This window comes from Balaenoptera borealis, assembly GCF_965194805.1.
Source record: "Balaenoptera borealis genome assembly, chromosome: 19".
Classification (NCBI taxonomy): domain Eukaryota; kingdom Metazoa; phylum Chordata; class Mammalia; order Artiodactyla; family Balaenopteridae; genus Balaenoptera; species Balaenoptera borealis.
The window spans coordinates 26,477,165-26,493,971 of record NC_138878.1 but is presented as its reverse complement, the minus strand read 5'-3'; the positions used below and the strand labels follow the sequence as shown (position 1 = coordinate 26,493,971).

At 56.3% G+C, this 16,807-nt stretch overlaps 1 protein-coding gene across 13 annotated transcripts in view; it reads right to left on the bottom strand.

Annotated features, from left to right (window-relative positions):
* Window positions 1-16,523, bottom strand: part of KIFC3 (kinesin family member C3) — a 35,912-nt gene extending 19,389 nt beyond the window's left edge. For 2 of the 13 annotated variants that reach the window (XM_082368862.1, XM_082368856.1), the window contains exons 1-6: window positions 16,384-16,461; window positions 13,038-13,102; window positions 12,282-12,489; window positions 9,592-9,734; window positions 5,996-6,134; window positions 2,909-3,111 (exon numbers count right to left, since the gene is read on the bottom strand). In XM_082368862.1, the coding sequence (XP_082224988.1) occupies window positions 2,909-3,111; window positions 5,996-6,134; window positions 9,592-9,734; window positions 12,282-12,489; window positions 13,038-13,088 (744 nt within the window). In that variant the 5' untranslated portion in view covers window positions 13,089-13,102; window positions 16,384-16,461. Of the gene's footprint in view, window positions 1-2,908; window positions 3,112-5,995; window positions 6,135-9,591; window positions 9,735-11,907; window positions 12,203-12,281; window positions 12,490-13,037; window positions 13,103-16,383 lie in introns of those variants that run through there. The other 11 variants (XM_082368865.1, XM_082368866.1, XM_082368863.1 and 8 more) reach the window with 10 other exon arrangements.
* Between the last annotated feature and the right edge of the window lie 284 nt (window positions 16,524-16,807).

Genomic DNA, 16,807 nt, shown 5'->3' with positions numbered 1-16,807 from the left:
ATTTTACAGCAAGAAAAACTGAGGTTCCAAGAGATTAAGTCATGGTTAGGCAACTTGTTCAAGGTCACCTGACCACTAAGTGGTGACCCTAGGATTGGACCTAGGATTGGAACCCCTGCAGAGCAACGTATAGAAGACCGGAAAGATCAATCTGTGTCAAACCACAGTGAGGCTGACAGGAGACCAGAGCACACAGAAGTGACACCTCACAAGGCACAGCACTTTACAGTTTACCATCCATTTTCCTGTCCAGTCCCATAATTGAGCTGCCCAATAACCACGAAGCAACATCTATTTGACCCAGTGTAGAGACTGGTAAATGAAGGCTCAGAGAGGAAGTGACTTGCTACAGCTGCACAGCCAGGGCTAGAACCCTACTCACATGATTTCAAATCCAACACCATTCCTGGTAACGATGATTGGCGGTGGTGGCAGTGGCGACACCAATAATACTGGGTCATCTCACCAGGTACTGTTATTATGTCCATTTTACAGATGAGGAAACTGAGCTGCAGAGCAGTAATTAACTAGTCCAAGGTCACACAGCTAATGAGTAGTGCCAAAGTCAGGATTTGAACCCAGCTCTAGGCCCAAGTGGTTGGCCACAGCTCTACAGAGTCAGACTCTCCAAAGAGTGGCTCAGAGACCTGGAGCTTCAGGCACATCTCCTGAGACATTTTTCAGAAAAGACCTGGCAGTCAGAAAGTTCAGGAATAAAATATGAGCAAAGACCAGGAACCATTCTGAATTCTCCAAATCATCCAGAGGCGTGGGGGTTGGGGGGAGGGGAGGGGTCAGGCATAACTGGAGAGCTGGCACTCAAGGACACCAAAAAGGCTGAGATGCTTGACCTGCAACTTCCCCTCTAAAATGTAAGTCAATTTTGCTAATTAAAGGAAAAAATGTTTCTTAAAAATTTGTTTAAAGTCACAAAAGACCATATATTGTTATTTAATTTATATGCAACGTTCAGAAAAGATAAATCTATACAAACGAAAAAAAAAAAAAGCAGAGCAGTGGTTGCCAAGGGTTGGGGGGGAGGGGCATATGGGGAGTGACAATAGGTCTTTGTAGGGTGATAAAAATGTTCTAAAATTGGATAGTGGTGATGGCTGCATCACCAATATACTTAAGACCGTAAATTCTACACTTTAAAGGGGTGAGTCTTATGGTATGTGAATTATATCTCAGTCAAGTTCTTTAAAAAACAAAACTTGTTTCAAAAGTGAAGTGCCCGGACAAACTAAACCAAGGAAAGTCAGGGAAGGAAGACCTCTTGCCACAGGTCAGACATGTGTCCTGCAGGGAGGGCCCTAGACCAGCCCCACAGCCCCATGGGGCAGCAACTCATGCCACGTTCCAGCTACACAAGCCTTGGTTCGCCCTGATACTCATCCTGCTCCCCCTGCCACGGTCCCTTTGCACTGACTGTTCCCTCAGCTCAGAATGAATGCACTTCCCCTGCTCTGTGCCAGACCTCAGCTCCAGAGCCGCTTTCTCAGGGAGGCTGCCCCCGACCTCCCCTACAGGTCCTGATCTCCCCGACAAAGGCGCATGGTAGAAACCCTCATTCCCTGTGTGTGTACCCACCTGCAGAGCCCTTGTTACTCTTCCAACTTTCATAAGTGCGTGTAACAAACGTCTGTCCTCCCCTAGACTGCAGCCTCCGCAGGCCAGGGCGTGCCTGTCCACCTGGGCATCCCCACTGCTCAGCTGGGTGCCTATACATACCAGGCACTCAGCAGACATCTGAGGCAGAAAGACAGGCGGGCACCGCAGGAGGCAACAGTGATACAAAGCTGGTGCGTCACACCTGCCATGAGGAGCTCCCATTAGTGGGGCAGACAGGCCCAGAGGCAGCAAACAGTGGGGTCACTGTACAAGAGGGAGACACAGGGCACTAGGGATGCCCCAAGGAGGCCCACCCAACTCAGCCAAGGACAGGTGGTCAGGACAGAGTTCTGGAGGACACACTTGTAAGCTGGAGAAATGCTGCATTTTAAAAGTGCATGAAAATAATCTGCTGCCCCTGGAACTGAGAACAAGGCACGGTATTCAGTGATGTTCCCTCGAGTAGAAGGTCCACATGCTGGGCAATCACAGAGAAAGAAACTGACCCAACCGAAGGCAGGGCTTTCCAGAGAGAGCTCAGGCCCAGGAGCTCAGGCACGGGCTCCAACGTGGGGATGGTTTGGAGGCAGGGCTGGGGACCTTGGTGAAGTGGGGAGGGTCAGACACAGGCATGAGAGACAGACACGGACAGTTAAGAGTGGGGAGCTGAGCCCCAGGAAAGGGGCCTCGGGGCCTGGGTGGTAATGGGAAGGAGCGTGAATCAGCCAGGCATGCGGAGGAGGGCTAGGGGTCAGCCCACAGGGACTGTGGAGTCCCCAGCGTCCTCCTGGCTAGCCAACAAAGGAGAGGCCCTAGAACCTTCACTTTCTAGGGCTTCCAGAGATTTGAGAGCTCCCTTCTCTCACTTGCACACACGCCAGCCTCTCATTTCCTGCCAGTTTTCCGTGGGGTGACCTCTGCAATGAGTTTGGTCCACCTGGGCTGCCCAAGCCAGGGCACCTTGGAAGATGGAGTGGACTCAGCACTGGCCTCGGGACGGGAACGTCCCTGTGCTTTCCTGCTCCGCTCATGCCTACACGTGCTGCCTGTCACTTCTGGAGAGGTAGGTCCTGGCCCCTGGTAACCACAAGGAATGGGGCACATGGATGGCCAGGATGGGAGGCCCAGGCCTCTGATTCTCGCCACCTCGCCCTCTTGTGCACTCCCAAGCCAGGAGAGGAGACCCCATCTGCCCATTATGCTGGTGGTCTGGTGGGTTCCGGGTGCCCTGGGCGATGTCCTCCGACCTACTCCACAGTGGGCAGCGGCCTCAGCCCGTCCCATCCTCCCCAGGTACCTGATTGTGCAGCTGGGTGGGTGTGGCTTGCTGATCACTGTCGCAGACAGCCAGCCTCTCCCGTAGGGCCACCAGCTCCTCCTGTAGCTGGGCTTTCTCCTCCTGCAGCTGGGACATGGCCTCCACCATCCTATGTACCACGGGGGCCGCACCTGGCGGCCCCGACAGGCTCGAGCACCTCCCGCTGCCAAAGAGCCGCCCACCTATGAGCAAAGTAGCCGCCGATCAGCAGGGCAGCAGAGGCCCCAGCCTGGCCGAGGAGAGGGGGCCCGTCATGGCAGGGGAGGGGATGCAAGCAGAGGGGACGAGGGAGCCGGGCAAGGGCTGGGGGCAGCAGCATGGGTTAGCCGGGGGCCTCCGGGGCCTGCCTCGGAGGAAGCCGCTTCAGCAGGCAGCTTCTGAGGGATGGAACTGCCTAGACCAGGACTTAGGAAAGCAGCTTCCACTGATTATTCCCCCAAAGCCTGTGTTCTAGGTCTGATGAGCAATACCCTCTCCATGGCCAGCCTGCATGGACTTGCAGCTGAGAAAGACATAGCTCTAGCAACAGCTGTTCTCTCCCCAGAAAACACTATCCTTGGTGGAACATGATTTCTTTAAACCCCAAACCCTCTCCAGAGTACAGAAGAGAGGCGGGGGCTCCCCAGCCTGCCCCCTGCCTTCCGCAGGGAGTGGTTACCCGCACACGGAGAGGGAGCAAGTGGAGGTGTGCGTGTGCAAGGGACAGACAGACCGGGACACGGGGACAGACACAGCACGTGGGCAGGAACACAGCCAGGCGCGCTCCCAGGCGGACCCCTGCGGGATTGAGCACAGGGACCTCACAGGCAGGAGGAAGGGATAAACACAGGGGTGGGTGGCGCCTCAGCCTTCCACCATCCTGTCACCGAGAGCAGAAGAGACACAGACAGACAGATGGAAGGACAGAGACACACAGTCAAGGCCTGTGACCTGCTAATGGGGCCTGGCATGCTTGTCACAGCTTGCTTTGATGGCCCCAAGAATGGCCACAGTCTCTGCAGGTGGCGAACGGGCAAGGAGGTGGGGCAGTGGGGCAGAGGAGAGGCTGGAAGGGCACGGATCTTCAGGCAGCCCAGTCTGGGTCCTGGCCAAAGCCTGAGAGGCAGGGCCAAGTGTCCAAGGGTGAAGCATGAAGAGTGGCATCTGCTGGCCGCGAGCCTCCACCCTAACTCAGAGCACCAGGGTGTCCGGGCTCCGCCACACTGTGTGGGCAGGACTCGGTGGCGGGGGGATCCCAGACTCTGGAAACAAAGCCACCTGCACCTGAAGTCACACAGCCCAGCTTCAACCCACAGGGAGCTGGCAAGTTGAGACAGCACAGAAGCCAAAACTGCAGCTTGGCTTTTGGACTGGGCTGGAGCGGGGGAGCGCATATGGAGCTCATTCCAGGCTGGGCAGGACATCTCAGCGCTGGGCCCAGGAGACGTAGACAGTGAGAAGCCGCTCTCGCTCTAAAGGGAGCAGGCCACGCACACACAGACTGCCTTTTCCCTTCCTCCCAACCCTGAGGGACGGCTCCGACTCAAGGCCCTCTGGGAAGCTGGAACAGGGGCCATCGCTGGCTGGCCAGGAGCCCTGGCCGTGCGGCCTGCACGTGACACTGCATGCATGTCGCACACAGTTGGCCAAGCTTCTGCTATCTGTTCTAGAGAGAGCGAGCTCAGACGGGTGCTTCCAGGCCTGCGCACGGGGCTGCCATGGGCAGCATGTGACCAGCACAACCCTCTGCCCTCTGCAGACTGCCGTGGTGTGGCAGGAAGTGCTCTTGACTCCAGGTCCAAGAGCTGGTTCTGCCACTTCAGAGACGTGTGGGAGGGCCCCTCAGGGGCTTCCTTTGTAAAATGGGGACAGTGGTCCTTATCCAGAGGCAACCTTGGGCAAGAGCCTGGAACCCACGAGGGATGCGCAGGTGTGAGTGAGTGTCACCCAGCAGGACGTGGAAGAGCCCTTCTTGCCCGGGACACTGCTCATCTCACCCTCAGAGCCCACAGCCAAGGGAGTTCACCCTGACCTGGGCACAGTGCCCGTGTGTCAAGGGAGCCAAGAGGGGCCCGGAGAGCGCTTGCTGGGCGAGAAAAGACCTAGAGGAAGCTAAGGGACAACAGCAGAGGAGGAAGAGGTGAGATCAAAGGGGCACCTAAGGGCGGGGACTGAGGGACCTCTGCACCCTCAGAGTAGGTCAGCTGTCAGTCCGAGTTTTCAGAAGACAGTGTTTTTCTCCGAGACCCTGCCTGGACACAGCCCCTCAAGGACACTCAGGCTCGGGGGTCCCAGCCCCGGACCCGCTGAAAAGAGTCAGTCCCCCGGACTGGAGGGATGATGCCCCCCCCTTCCACACCCCGGCCAGACCCCGACACCCGCCCCCGAATCAGTGCCGGGCCCACGGGTGAAGGCGGCTCTGGATCAACCTCAGAGAAAGGAGTGGTTCCTTCCACCTCGCAAGTTCAGACACGCAAATCAACCTCTGACAGGAAGAGGCAAACGAGAGAAAGGCCAGCTCCTTTCCCCCCTCGCTCTTGGCCTTCCCCTCGGGCTCCTTGAGGATGCACTTTCCCAGGAACGGCTGGGCTCTGGGTTCTTGCTGGGGAGCCCCACAAAGGGGGCACACAGCCTCTTCCAGAACCTTGCCAGCCTTGCCGGAGAAGAGTGGAGCCACCAGCTCCTCTTTCCCAGCCTCAACGCAGCAGAGCGAAGCCCTGTCCTAGGGACCTCTGAGTCCCTGATGGACCCACGGAGACAAAAAGAGGGGGTCAGGCCTCTCTCTGCAGGAGGTGGCGTCTTTGAGGCTGCTACCTTCACCCTGCTTTTGACAGGCGCTGGGGAAAAGACAAAAAGCGGGGAAATTCAACCCCAGCCCATGCCGGCCAAAGCTGCTTATCACCGGTGGCGCGCAGCGGCACCGGGAGGAGGGTGCCCCTGGAGTGGGGATGGGCAGGCTGCAGTCTCTGAGTTCCACGTCCAGGTGGCCACCTCCAGGGGAGGAGGACGGTGTCTGGGACAAGAGCCTCCCCTCCGGCACCGGCTTTAGCCCGGGCTGTGCCGGGTCAGCGGGCAGACTTCCTTTACCTGTTTTCTCTACATTCATGGTGCCACCAGCTTCTTGGGCCTCCCGGCCCCGCCTGGGGGCCGGCGCCTGCCTCTTCAGGAGTTTCTCTTCTTTCGCCCCCTGACTCTTGCTCTCGCACCCCTTGTCCCGCAGGGCCTGCTGCCAAGACACAACCAGAATCCTCACGTGAAGGGGGGGGACTGCAGCGGGGAGGGGACCCCCCTCGAGCCTGAGGACGGTGCGCTCCCGGAGCTGGTGAGGACCTCAGACCCGGCCAGCCCATCCCTCACAGTGTGGGTGGGGACTACGAGGCCCGGAGTCTGGAAGAAAGCATGCCCAGATCTCACAGCGAGAGGGGGCAGTGCGTTCTCCTGGCCCCCATCAGCAGCCAGCCCTCTGTACCAGCAAACAAGTCTCCTGGGCACTTAGGAACCCTCAGGTGAAGCTCACTCGGCTGACCTGTGAGCCCCGAGTCACCACTGCAGTGGTCTGATCGCTCAGGTGCACCGGCCCAACATTCACAGGCTTGTCCAGCCCCACCAGGCACACGGCAGTCTCAGGGCGATGCCCGCCGCCCCCCCCACCATGATGTCAGCTGCCCTCACCTTCAGACGGCACCAGCCTGGGACTGCCAAGGAGGGGGCACACGGGTCCATATGAGCAGGGGAAGGCCATGGCCCACCCCCCGGCATGGCTATCCAGGACCGCAGGACCCTGTCTCTAGGTCAAGGAGGAGCCAAGGCAAAGAAGGCTGAGGTAGAACAGACAAGTGAACTGGTGGGGAGATGGAGGGGAGAGGCAGAAAGAGTCTTTCATGCAGAGAAAACCACCTGCAACTCACACAGAAAGACGTCCAAGGCAAGCAGCAGAACCACATGTAAAGTGCGATTCCATTTAAGGATAATGGAAATAAAAGAGGCCTCCAAAATAAAAATCTGGGGAAATATACACTGGTTTTCTCTGAGAGGTGGGGTGATGGTGCAGGGGCTAAGAGGAGAAATATGCATCATTTAAACTTTGGGGGAGATCAAAAGAAACTTAACCGAGAGAGAGTGGGAAGAAAAGAAAGCCTTTACATTTCATTTTGAATCTTTTTGGCATTTGCATTTTTAACCTTGTAAGCATCTATGGTGTTCTGTTTTGTTATCTTTGATAACAGAAGTTATCTGGCAAGGCAGATTACAGACACTTTTGTGTATGTCTTTGTGCCCACCTTATTCAAAACAAAAAGACAAATGTTATGTTTAAAAAATGTTCAGAGCCTGGGTCCGGAAAGGCCTGGGTGTGAAGCCTGGCTCAGGTGAGCTGTGTGACTGTGGGCAAGTTACTTACCTTCCCTGGAGTTTCATTTCCTCATTCTTAAAACAGCAACTCCACTTTCTACTTGAGAAGGGAGGGTGGTGAGCAGTCTCTCGTATTTAGGAAAATTCCCGCGACTTAATTTTGTCCCCACCCTGTGACCAACTGCCACACCAGCACGAGCAGCTCTGTCATTGGTGGCGGCAACGGGGGCAGCTGGAAGTTTCCATTTGCCGCCCAGAGCAAAGGTTACACTATTTCTGGCCTGTTGGCCAAGCCACAGGATGGGCAGACAGGCCCCCAGGGGGGTTGGGAATTTCTGCAGCCTCGAAAGGGAGCGACTCAGGTTGTAACTGCTTGAGAAGCTGGCAGGGGACCCTCTGGGTCCCCTCACTGTGTCTGGATCCCTACTTGGGCCCCACATCCGCCGCCCACCTTGAAGCCCCTATAAACAGAATGAAGCTTCAACGGCCCAGGACACAACTGTGGAGACTGGTTGCTGGCGGGAGCTTCTTAGAGCCTCAGCAGACCTGCTGACCCCAGCACTCAGCGGCAACCACAGCCCAACACCCCATAATCAAAATGCAAGAACAGAGCCTCCGCCCAACTCAAGGCTGCTGGTTTCTGACCACCTCCTGATTTAACTACCAATGGCTCAAGTCATAAAAAATGGTTTCTTTAACATAAAAACAGTTTCTTTAACTGTCCCTGCAACAGGCTTTTCTCGCAGACCTTATAGATGAAGGACCATTCAGTTCCATTTTCAGATGAACCACATAAGAAGGGCTGACAAAAACCCAGAAGCCCAAGATTGTCCCTGAAGCAACAAACAAGGGGTCCATGTTCAGACCCGGCTTGGGGCCACACGAGGGAGGACAAACACAAAGGGCACATATTTCCCACAGCCCCTCCTGCCCTCCATCTGCATGTGTCCCTTCAAGGTGGCCCTCTCATGCACAATCTTTCTTGGGGGGAGGGGCCTTGGCAACACCCCCAGATAACTCTGGTCCTTCATCCTCGGCCACTATGTCAATGTTTGCGCATACATTTGTGATCATTTGATTACTCCTGGCCTCTCTGCTAGACTGCTGGGTCTATTTCTCTTCTTTGCTGTGTGCTGGCACCTAACAGAGTAGGCACTTCATAAACATCTGTTAACAAATGCATCCATTTAAAAATTGCAGAGCCTGTGTTATCCTGAAATTGCTCAAGCTATAGCTGCATGAATGCATTGGTATTTGTTTAAGGATCTCTTTGCAATCAGAAACAATACAGAGAATCAGTTAGAGAAACCCTGAAGTAGAATATTATGCAGCAGTTTAAAAGAATGAGGTAGTTCTCTATATATTGACAGGCATGAAGAAATAACCAAGACTTACTGTTGAGGGAAAGAGCTAGTCACAGAACAGAAGGTAAAAGTAAAGAATAAAAATTGTATAAATCCAATCAAGTGGTTGTACAGGAAAGATAAATAAACACCAAACTCTTAATAGTGGATTTCTCAAAGATACAGGACCACAGGAGACATTCAATTTCTAGATATTATATTCCTGCCACGTGTGAATTCTTTACACCATGTGTTATAAAGCTCATCATGTTCAGATCCCAACTTGCTGTGTGACCAGTAGCAAGTTACTTAACCTCTCTGAGCCTCCCTTACTTCATCCATAAAACTCACATAAAACAGTAACTGTGTGACTGATGTGAGACATACAATACATGCCACAAAGCCCGGTACAAAGTCAGTGTTCAATGAAGAGTAGCTATTATTATTGCTATCATGATGTATTAATTCTACAACCAAATACTACACATATATATGTAAACTTTGTCTTTTGAAAGTCACATGATAACTGACTTGCAGTGATAACTGCAAGAGAAAAGAACCCAAGTTTTGGCAAAGTCCTCTGTCTAGCTTTAGGTTCTCACTTTAAACGAGGAAATGTAAATACGTATTGCCCCATGGACTCATATGCCCCAGTGGGAATAAACAGCTCCCCTAAAAACCTGCCCATCTTCCTAATAGCTCCTCACTGAAGGCCCCACAGTTCCCACTTTAACACTTCAGCCGGGGCGTGGCTGAAAAGCTGCTGTCATCTCCTGTGAGATTTCCCCCGAGCTAACCTAATAAGCAAATTGCCCCATTCAGGCAGGCTCAGGGTGGATGTGCCATGAGGAGCTTGGCAAGAGGCAGAGGCAGGTCCCCAGCTCTCCCTCCCTGCTTCCCTCCCCGGAGAAGGAAGCTGCTGGAGCTCAGAGGGCCACGGCACACTGGCCCAGCTCAAGCCCTGGCATTTCTGACCGCCCCAGGGCTCACCTGCAGGGTCAGGTAGAGCCTGTGAGGGCTCCCGGGGCTCGCCCAGTCCACGCTGAGGGCTCGGCACTGAGCCAGGGCCGGGCGAGCTGCACTTCGGGTGCTGGAGTCCTCGTCGCCGCCAGCTGGGCTGTCTCTTCCACGCCCTGTCCCAGGACAGAGGAGACAGGTGAGATGCTTGACGCTGGCCGGAGACTGCTGGCCGGGGACCACTGGCCAGGGCCGTGGCTGAGCTCCCCTTTCACACACTCCAGGCAGCCCAGGTGCTGCCAGGAGGGACTCACACGCCCTCACATGCCTGCCCTACACAGAGGGAAAGCCTGGCACTCGGCGGGGGCTGCGCTCCTTCCTAATCACAAGCCGCCCTGGGATCCTCTGCAGGAAGTCGCCCAAGACCCCGCGGGAGGTGGCGGGCTCCCCTCCCTCCACGGTGGCGTTAGGGCTGGCACCTGCCCACGAACACCCTCTACAGACAGCAGCAGAAGGAAGCCGATGCCACCCTGGCTGCGCTAATCTTCACAGGAGGTGCACCCTGGGGCCGCGGCCTCATTACCGAGGCTGCCTCTAGGTGGCAATTTCTCCCCTGCCTTCATAAAGACCAACCCCACGCTGGGTGGCGTGGTCCCTGTAGCCTCCAAAAACACACTCAGGACCAGTTAAAGCACATCCTCTCAAGCCTCTGACACGCTGCCTCCCTCACCGGATGGGGGGAGAGGGCTGCAGCAGCGACACCCCATTCACCCCTCCCTTGACCCACCACCACAGCCTGTGGGACCAGACGGGACGGGAGAGGGGATTTGCCTCACAGGGCAAGCTGCAGAGCTCCCACCCTGGGGGGCAATCACATCCTGAATGCCAGCACTGGGCCAAGTGCTTTCCAGGCCTTATTGCCCTTCTTGATCCTCAGTTTCCTCGTCAATACAATGGGCATAAGGAACCAAGCTCAGTCCTGTGATGAGGATTAAACAGGGCGACACATGTAAAGTGCTCACACTGAAGGTAGCCAGCAATGCAGGCCATCAGCTCCTCACAACAACCCTGAGAGGTAGGAACCGGAGACCCAGAAGGGTTAATAATGTGCCCAGGGTCACACAGAGCCAGTATTCCAATCCCATGTGCTAACCCACCCTCTGCTTGCCTACCCTTCTCAAGGCAACAATAAGAGGGGGGTGGGGGTAGAGGGGCCCAGGGACGTCCACACTGTACCTACAACTGGCTGAGGCTCTACCCAGTGGCAGGCACCACGCTTAGCATTTCACACATACTATTTCACTGGACCTTTGTCTTAAATTTTAAAAGTAGATAAAAGTCTGTATGGTCATATAATCCTCATAATACTAATTTAAGAGACCAATACACACACCCATAAGACTAGAAGGAACTATATAAAATGTTTAGTGACAGGCTTATAGGTGATTCTTATTTTCCTTCTTATACTTTTCTGTGTTTTTGGTTTTTAGTTTTCCAAGAGAACATGTTTTTGTTTTTTTCAATCCTTGCTTTCTTTTTTTTTTTTTTACCAGAAAAGCAATACTGTTCATTCATCTTTAATCCTTTGGACAACCTTGTTGGGTAGAGACCATCTTCAGCCCCTTCCAGACAACTGGGGCTACCTGATCCAAAAGCCCAAGCTTTCCCCGGCGGCCTCCAGGGTCATCCCCAGCCTCACTGTCCCCTGCAGAGAGACTTTGGAGGGCAGCGCTCTGGCTGCCACCTATGGCACAAGTGTGATGAGAGAGAGGGAACTGGAGTTTGCTATGTGCCCTCTCTGGGCCTCAGTTTTCCCTTCTGTACATAGAGGGGCTTGGACCCGATGTCCTGGAGGGACTCTGCCAGCTCAGACAGGCTGGCAATCTTCAGCCCTCTCCCCGTAGGTCAGGAGCAGTCAGACAGCAAACCCTTAAGGCATCTTGTCTGAAGATCCCCCCCTGTCCCCACATTTACAGGACAACCTACCCAAGCCAAGGCTGGCAGATAGTCATGGGGCAGCTCCCCGGTCCTGACGATCTAGTTCCCACCGGGAATCAGAGGAGCTGCCCACTTCTTGACGCTGGAGGCACCAGGGGACATGACCCAGAAAGGAGAGCTGGTGTTGACAGCTCCCCCAGGGGCACAGCGGGGGCCCCGACTCGGGGACTCCCTCACTGCCCACCTGCTGGCGGGGCCGCCTTGGATGGCACCTAAAAGGAGGGCATGGCAACCACTCCCTGCCAGGCCACGCTCCGGAGCAGCCTCCGTCCACTCCTCGCCATCCGCGGGCGAGCCCTGGCGGAATCAAGTGTCAGCTCCGCGCAGGGCACCGGGCAGCAGTTCACCTACCTTGTTTACCGGCCGCGGGCAGAAACCGGAGCGAGACCACGAGCGCTCCGCCGCCAAGGACAGGCGGATCACAGAGCCACAGTCACCTGGCCGGGCCAGGGAGCGCGTGGCTGTCCGCGGCGTTCTCCCCCTGCGCTACAGACTGCGTTAACGTTTAACTCGCGTCCCCGGCTTCTCTTTACAGACGGGCGCGGGGCAGGAGCGCCCAGCGAAATTGACGCCCTGACTCCACGCCCGGCTCGCGGGCTGCCGGTACCCTGTAATTACCTGACAGCTCTGACTGAGCCTAGGAACTTGCCAGAAACCCCGATCTCATCGCTGGTATCTGGAGGAAGGAAAGGAAATAAAGAGGCATTTTAAAAATGCGGACTCACCAGTTCTCAACCTCCCCGGGCCGGTGTGTGGGAAAGGGCGGGCGGCCGGGCTGGCTGGGGCGGGGCGAGCCATCCCCGGCTCGGGCTCCCCGGCCCGGCCCACTCGCCACAGGCCGCGCAGCGAGGGCGTGGCTCCCAGGTTCCACGTCCTGCGAGACGGGACCATGGCCCGGCGGGGCTCAGCAGCCTCCTCCGGGCGTCGGGCAGCCTGCGGAGAGAGCAAGAAAGCGAGATTGAAGCCCGCTAGCCGGCACCCTCCGCCCCCATCCGAAGCTGATCGGAGCCCACCATCTGGAAGGGTCCGCTGAACTGGGTCACCTGTTACCCAGAGCCCCAACTCGAATGTCCCCCAAGGAGCCCCCGGGCTCACGGGCTGAAACAGAGCCTATCACCATTTCAGGGTACTAGCTAAGGAGAAGGGAGGCTCAGAACTGGGCAGGGAGCCCGTCAGGTGTGTCTGCAGCACAATGTGGAGACCCCACATCTCAGCCCCTCCACTCTGAGCCTGGCAGCATAAAGACAGGTCACAGCCCCACATGGAGGAAGCACCAGTCAACAGCGTCTCCATGAATCTATTCAGAAGGGGCCTTGACTGTGGCCGTGACGTCAGGCTTACATATATCAAATTCTCTTAAAATCAGCTCATTCCTGTATTCAACTAGCCTTCACACTGTACCTACAACTGGCAGACACCGAGCTGGGATTTGAAATACAAAGATTCATTCATTCCTCATTTAATAATTATTTACCCAGTACCTGCTGTGTGCCAGGCACCTGCCAGGGGTCCTCTTTGATCAGGAGAGACATGGCCTCAAAGCTCCCTGTCAGGAGGGAGGTAAACACTTCAACAAACCTCCACAATCAAAACAGGATGCAGGGAGGCACCAGGTGGTATGGAGAATGGGGGTGGGTGTGGGGAACACTGGTCTGGGTAGAAAGCCCCATGGGGCCCTTATGAACAGAGCAAATGAACAGAACAGACTTCATTTACTGCACAAGTCTTTATTGAGTACCTATTGTGTGCAAAGCAGCTCTGAGGGCATTTAAGGTGACACCAAGCTGTGGTCCCAGACTCAGACAACAAGTGATGCCATTTACAGAAGAAGCCAAGTCAGCTCAGAGGGGCAATGTGGAGTTTGCTTTTGGTTTTAAAATGGAGTTGGAGGCACCCAAGGACTTCCTAATGGCGCCACCTGGGCTGTAGGCCACTTTCCCCAACCCTCACTGCACTGACCACTCTCTACCAGGCAGTAAAGATATCTGTTTGAACAGTGTCCATCTCCCCTGACCCTCTATGGCTCCCCAGGGTGGGTCCCACAGCACCCAGCCTGGAGCAAAGCTACATCCACACCAAACACCTGGTGATGGCTTTTGGGTGAATGCCCGGAAATGAATGCACACAAAAGCTCGAACTTAAGCTTGGAAGAGAGCAGGGCTGGAGATGGAGACACAGAACTGGGTGGCTGATGGGGGTCACTGTGGCACAGGTGAGAATGCAATCACCAAAGGTGGTGCAAGATGAGAGGCAACCAAGAAGGATGGAGCTCACTCCAAGTGGGAAGAAAAGCTGGAGAAGGAAGGTCAGAGGTGGCAGGAGCACCAGGCAGGTGCAGAGTCCTCAGAGGTGACCGGAGAGTGAGTGGGAAGGAGAGGATGGTCAGTTCCCAGGGAACCATGCCACGGAGAGGTCAAACTGGAAGAAAGGTCAGTGGAGCAGGGCAGAGGGCAGATGTGGGAAGGCCCAAGGGGGATGGGGGCTAGAGGAAGCTGCCACTTCCTTCACTTTGGAGAAGCTGGCTAGGATGGGAAGGAGAGGATGTGGTATTTAGAATAGGAGAGATTTGCACATGCTGGGTCAACAGAGGGACAGGAATGACTGAAGCATCGAGAGGCAAGAGAAGAGTGCAAGGATGGGTGGCCTGAACATCTGGTGACCCATGTTCGCAGAGCTGAGCCCTGGAAGAATGCCAGGCTCCTGACTAGGGAGTCATGGTCTCTGCCTTCCTGGACTAAGGAAGACAACTTGGAGGAGGAGGCTCCTGGGTGCAGTCTCCCTGGGAGGGGGCAGGACTGCTGGCCAAAGGGCGGGGTGGAGGCTAATCCAATATGTGGGCAGCTCCGCTGAGGAAATGGAGGTGGACCAGTGTGGAATGGAAGGAACCAGGAGGAGCAGCCAGATGTCCCCTTCTCCAGGCTGCTTGGCACGGAGCTGGGCGCACAGCAACCCTGAGGCTCAGCTGCCCAAGGGATGAGGAGGGAGTGAGACAGGCTCCACCTGCATGCCAAGCCGCTGGGAAGGTAAGATGGCGGAGGACACTGAAGGTCGATGTCACAGTTGAGGGAGACGACTTTTAAAGGGGATCAGCTAAGTCTGAGGGGGGCAGGGACAGAAGGAGACAATATTTCATTGGTTTCAGGAAGGGAAGTTAGGAGGCAGTCAGGAAGATATCAGGAAGAAAGGGGAAGGGTGTGTGCAAGATCCTGAAGAGGAAAAAGCAGCTGAATTTAGCAGCCTGAGGGGTGTGAAGGTATCAAGGACTTTCAAACAGCCCAAGGCTGGAGACTCAAAAACCTAGGTCATGGGGCGAGGTGATGGGGGCATACGAGTAGAGTGGTTATGACCGAAAGCTGGTTCAGAACCCGGCTGTGCCACTTACTAGATGTGTGACCCTGGGAGAATTACTTTGTCTCTGTGCCTCAGTATCTCCATCTGTGAAATGGAGAGAACTCTACCTTATAGGGTTGGTGTAAAGTTTAGACAATACATATATACAATGTTCAGAACAATACTGGCATATACAAAGAATACCCAAATTTTATTTTTTCAGTGACCTCTATCCAGTGGTGGGTGGATGCAGAGGGCTGGCTGCAGGAGAGCCAGCACCTGCCTCTCTGGGTTTAGGCCAGGGTGGTGGAGCTACAGCCCCCTCGCCCCAGACCAGGGATATTGCAATGATTGGGGGACACACTTGACAACTGCCCAGAGACTGCTGCCCAGGAGGCTTGGTCTCCCTGGGAGAGCGGGCAGAATGTCAAGGAGGTTGGACAGGGGCTGGACCTCCCCTCCGCACAGTCACACGTCCTGGGTTTTGCAGGTCAACCCAGATTTCAAAATCTCTGCTCCCTGGTGCCCATAAGGACAGCAGAACTCACGACCCTATGTCCCTAAAATCCAGTCACTGCAAATACAGGGCCCCATTCTGAGACTGCATTCCTTGCAAATGACTCTCTGGCCAAGGAGAGGGTTACTTTTATCAAGGGCATGGGGAACAGCCTGGGCCAGTGTACGTGCTCACTCAGCCTCAGGCAGACAGAAAGCCAGAGAAGATGAAAGGCCAGGGGTGGCCACGACCCCAAACCTTGAGACAGATGTGTGTATTGGGGGGGCTGGGGGGTCGGAGGTACAAATGGTACCAATTTATATGCAGCTTCCTCTTTAAAATCTGCCAGGACCAGGCCCTTCACTGCGCCAGAGTTCTGCTCTAACTCACAACAGGGGGTTGAAGGAGGTGGCTTCTGGCTCGCCCTTCCTGCTGGGCCCGCTCCCCACCCCCGCCCCCCCCGGCCCCCCCCCCCTCCGCCAACCGCCCCAGGCTACCGCTGTCAAAGGCTCAATTTCGCCCACTGCCCAGGACGGCACCGGCCCAGGCCCTCCTTCCTAACCTGGGGCTGGCCCACCCCATCCCGGCCCTGCGAAGGGGAAAGTGAACTGCCCAGGGGACCTACGGGGTGGGAGGGCCCGAAACTGCAGCCTTCAGGGGCGCCCTGCGGATGCAGGGACCTCTGCCAGGGGAGGGGGCGGCGCCGACGGGCACGCGGTTCCCCGGCTGTGTCCGGCTTTCCCGGGCCATTGAAATCGGAAAGGGGGTCCCGAGGCTGCTTGGATTCCAGGGGACACGCCGCTCCCATGCCCTGCTCGGTTCAGGCTGGACGGCGCAGGGGGGGTGCGGGATAGCGCAGGGCCGGGTCTCCGGGGCCCGGCCCTCCCTGCGCCCCCCAACGGGGTCGGGCAGGGGGATCCAGGACGCGGCACCCCGAACGACAGGCCGGGCGGAACCCGAGCGCCCAGCCCGTCCTCAGCCCGCCCGAGCCCCGGACTCACCGGCCTGGTGGAGGCAGGATCCCTGCGTCGCCGCAGCGCCCGGGGCTCGCCCGGCCCTCCAGTGGGAGGCAGCTCCACGCTGCCGCCGCCTCCTCCTCGGCCCGCCCCGCTCCCGCCCCTCTCTGGCCCCTCCCGCACACTTTCCACAGGAAATGATTAACTCCGGCCCGCGGCGCGTTCCCATGGCAACCGGCTCAGACCCAGGTGGGGGGTGGTGGCGCGCGCGCACACGCACAGACTCACACTCGCACGTGGGGCCGCCCACTCTGTTCAGACCTTCCCGTTGAGTGTCCCCACGCTCCACAGACGCCCGTGCACACGTGCGCGCTCACCCCTGGCGCACACGCACCTTCTACGTGCTCACATACAGTACACAGTATACATGGCTCTCACTTATGTTTGCACACTTGCTCTAGTGAGTCCA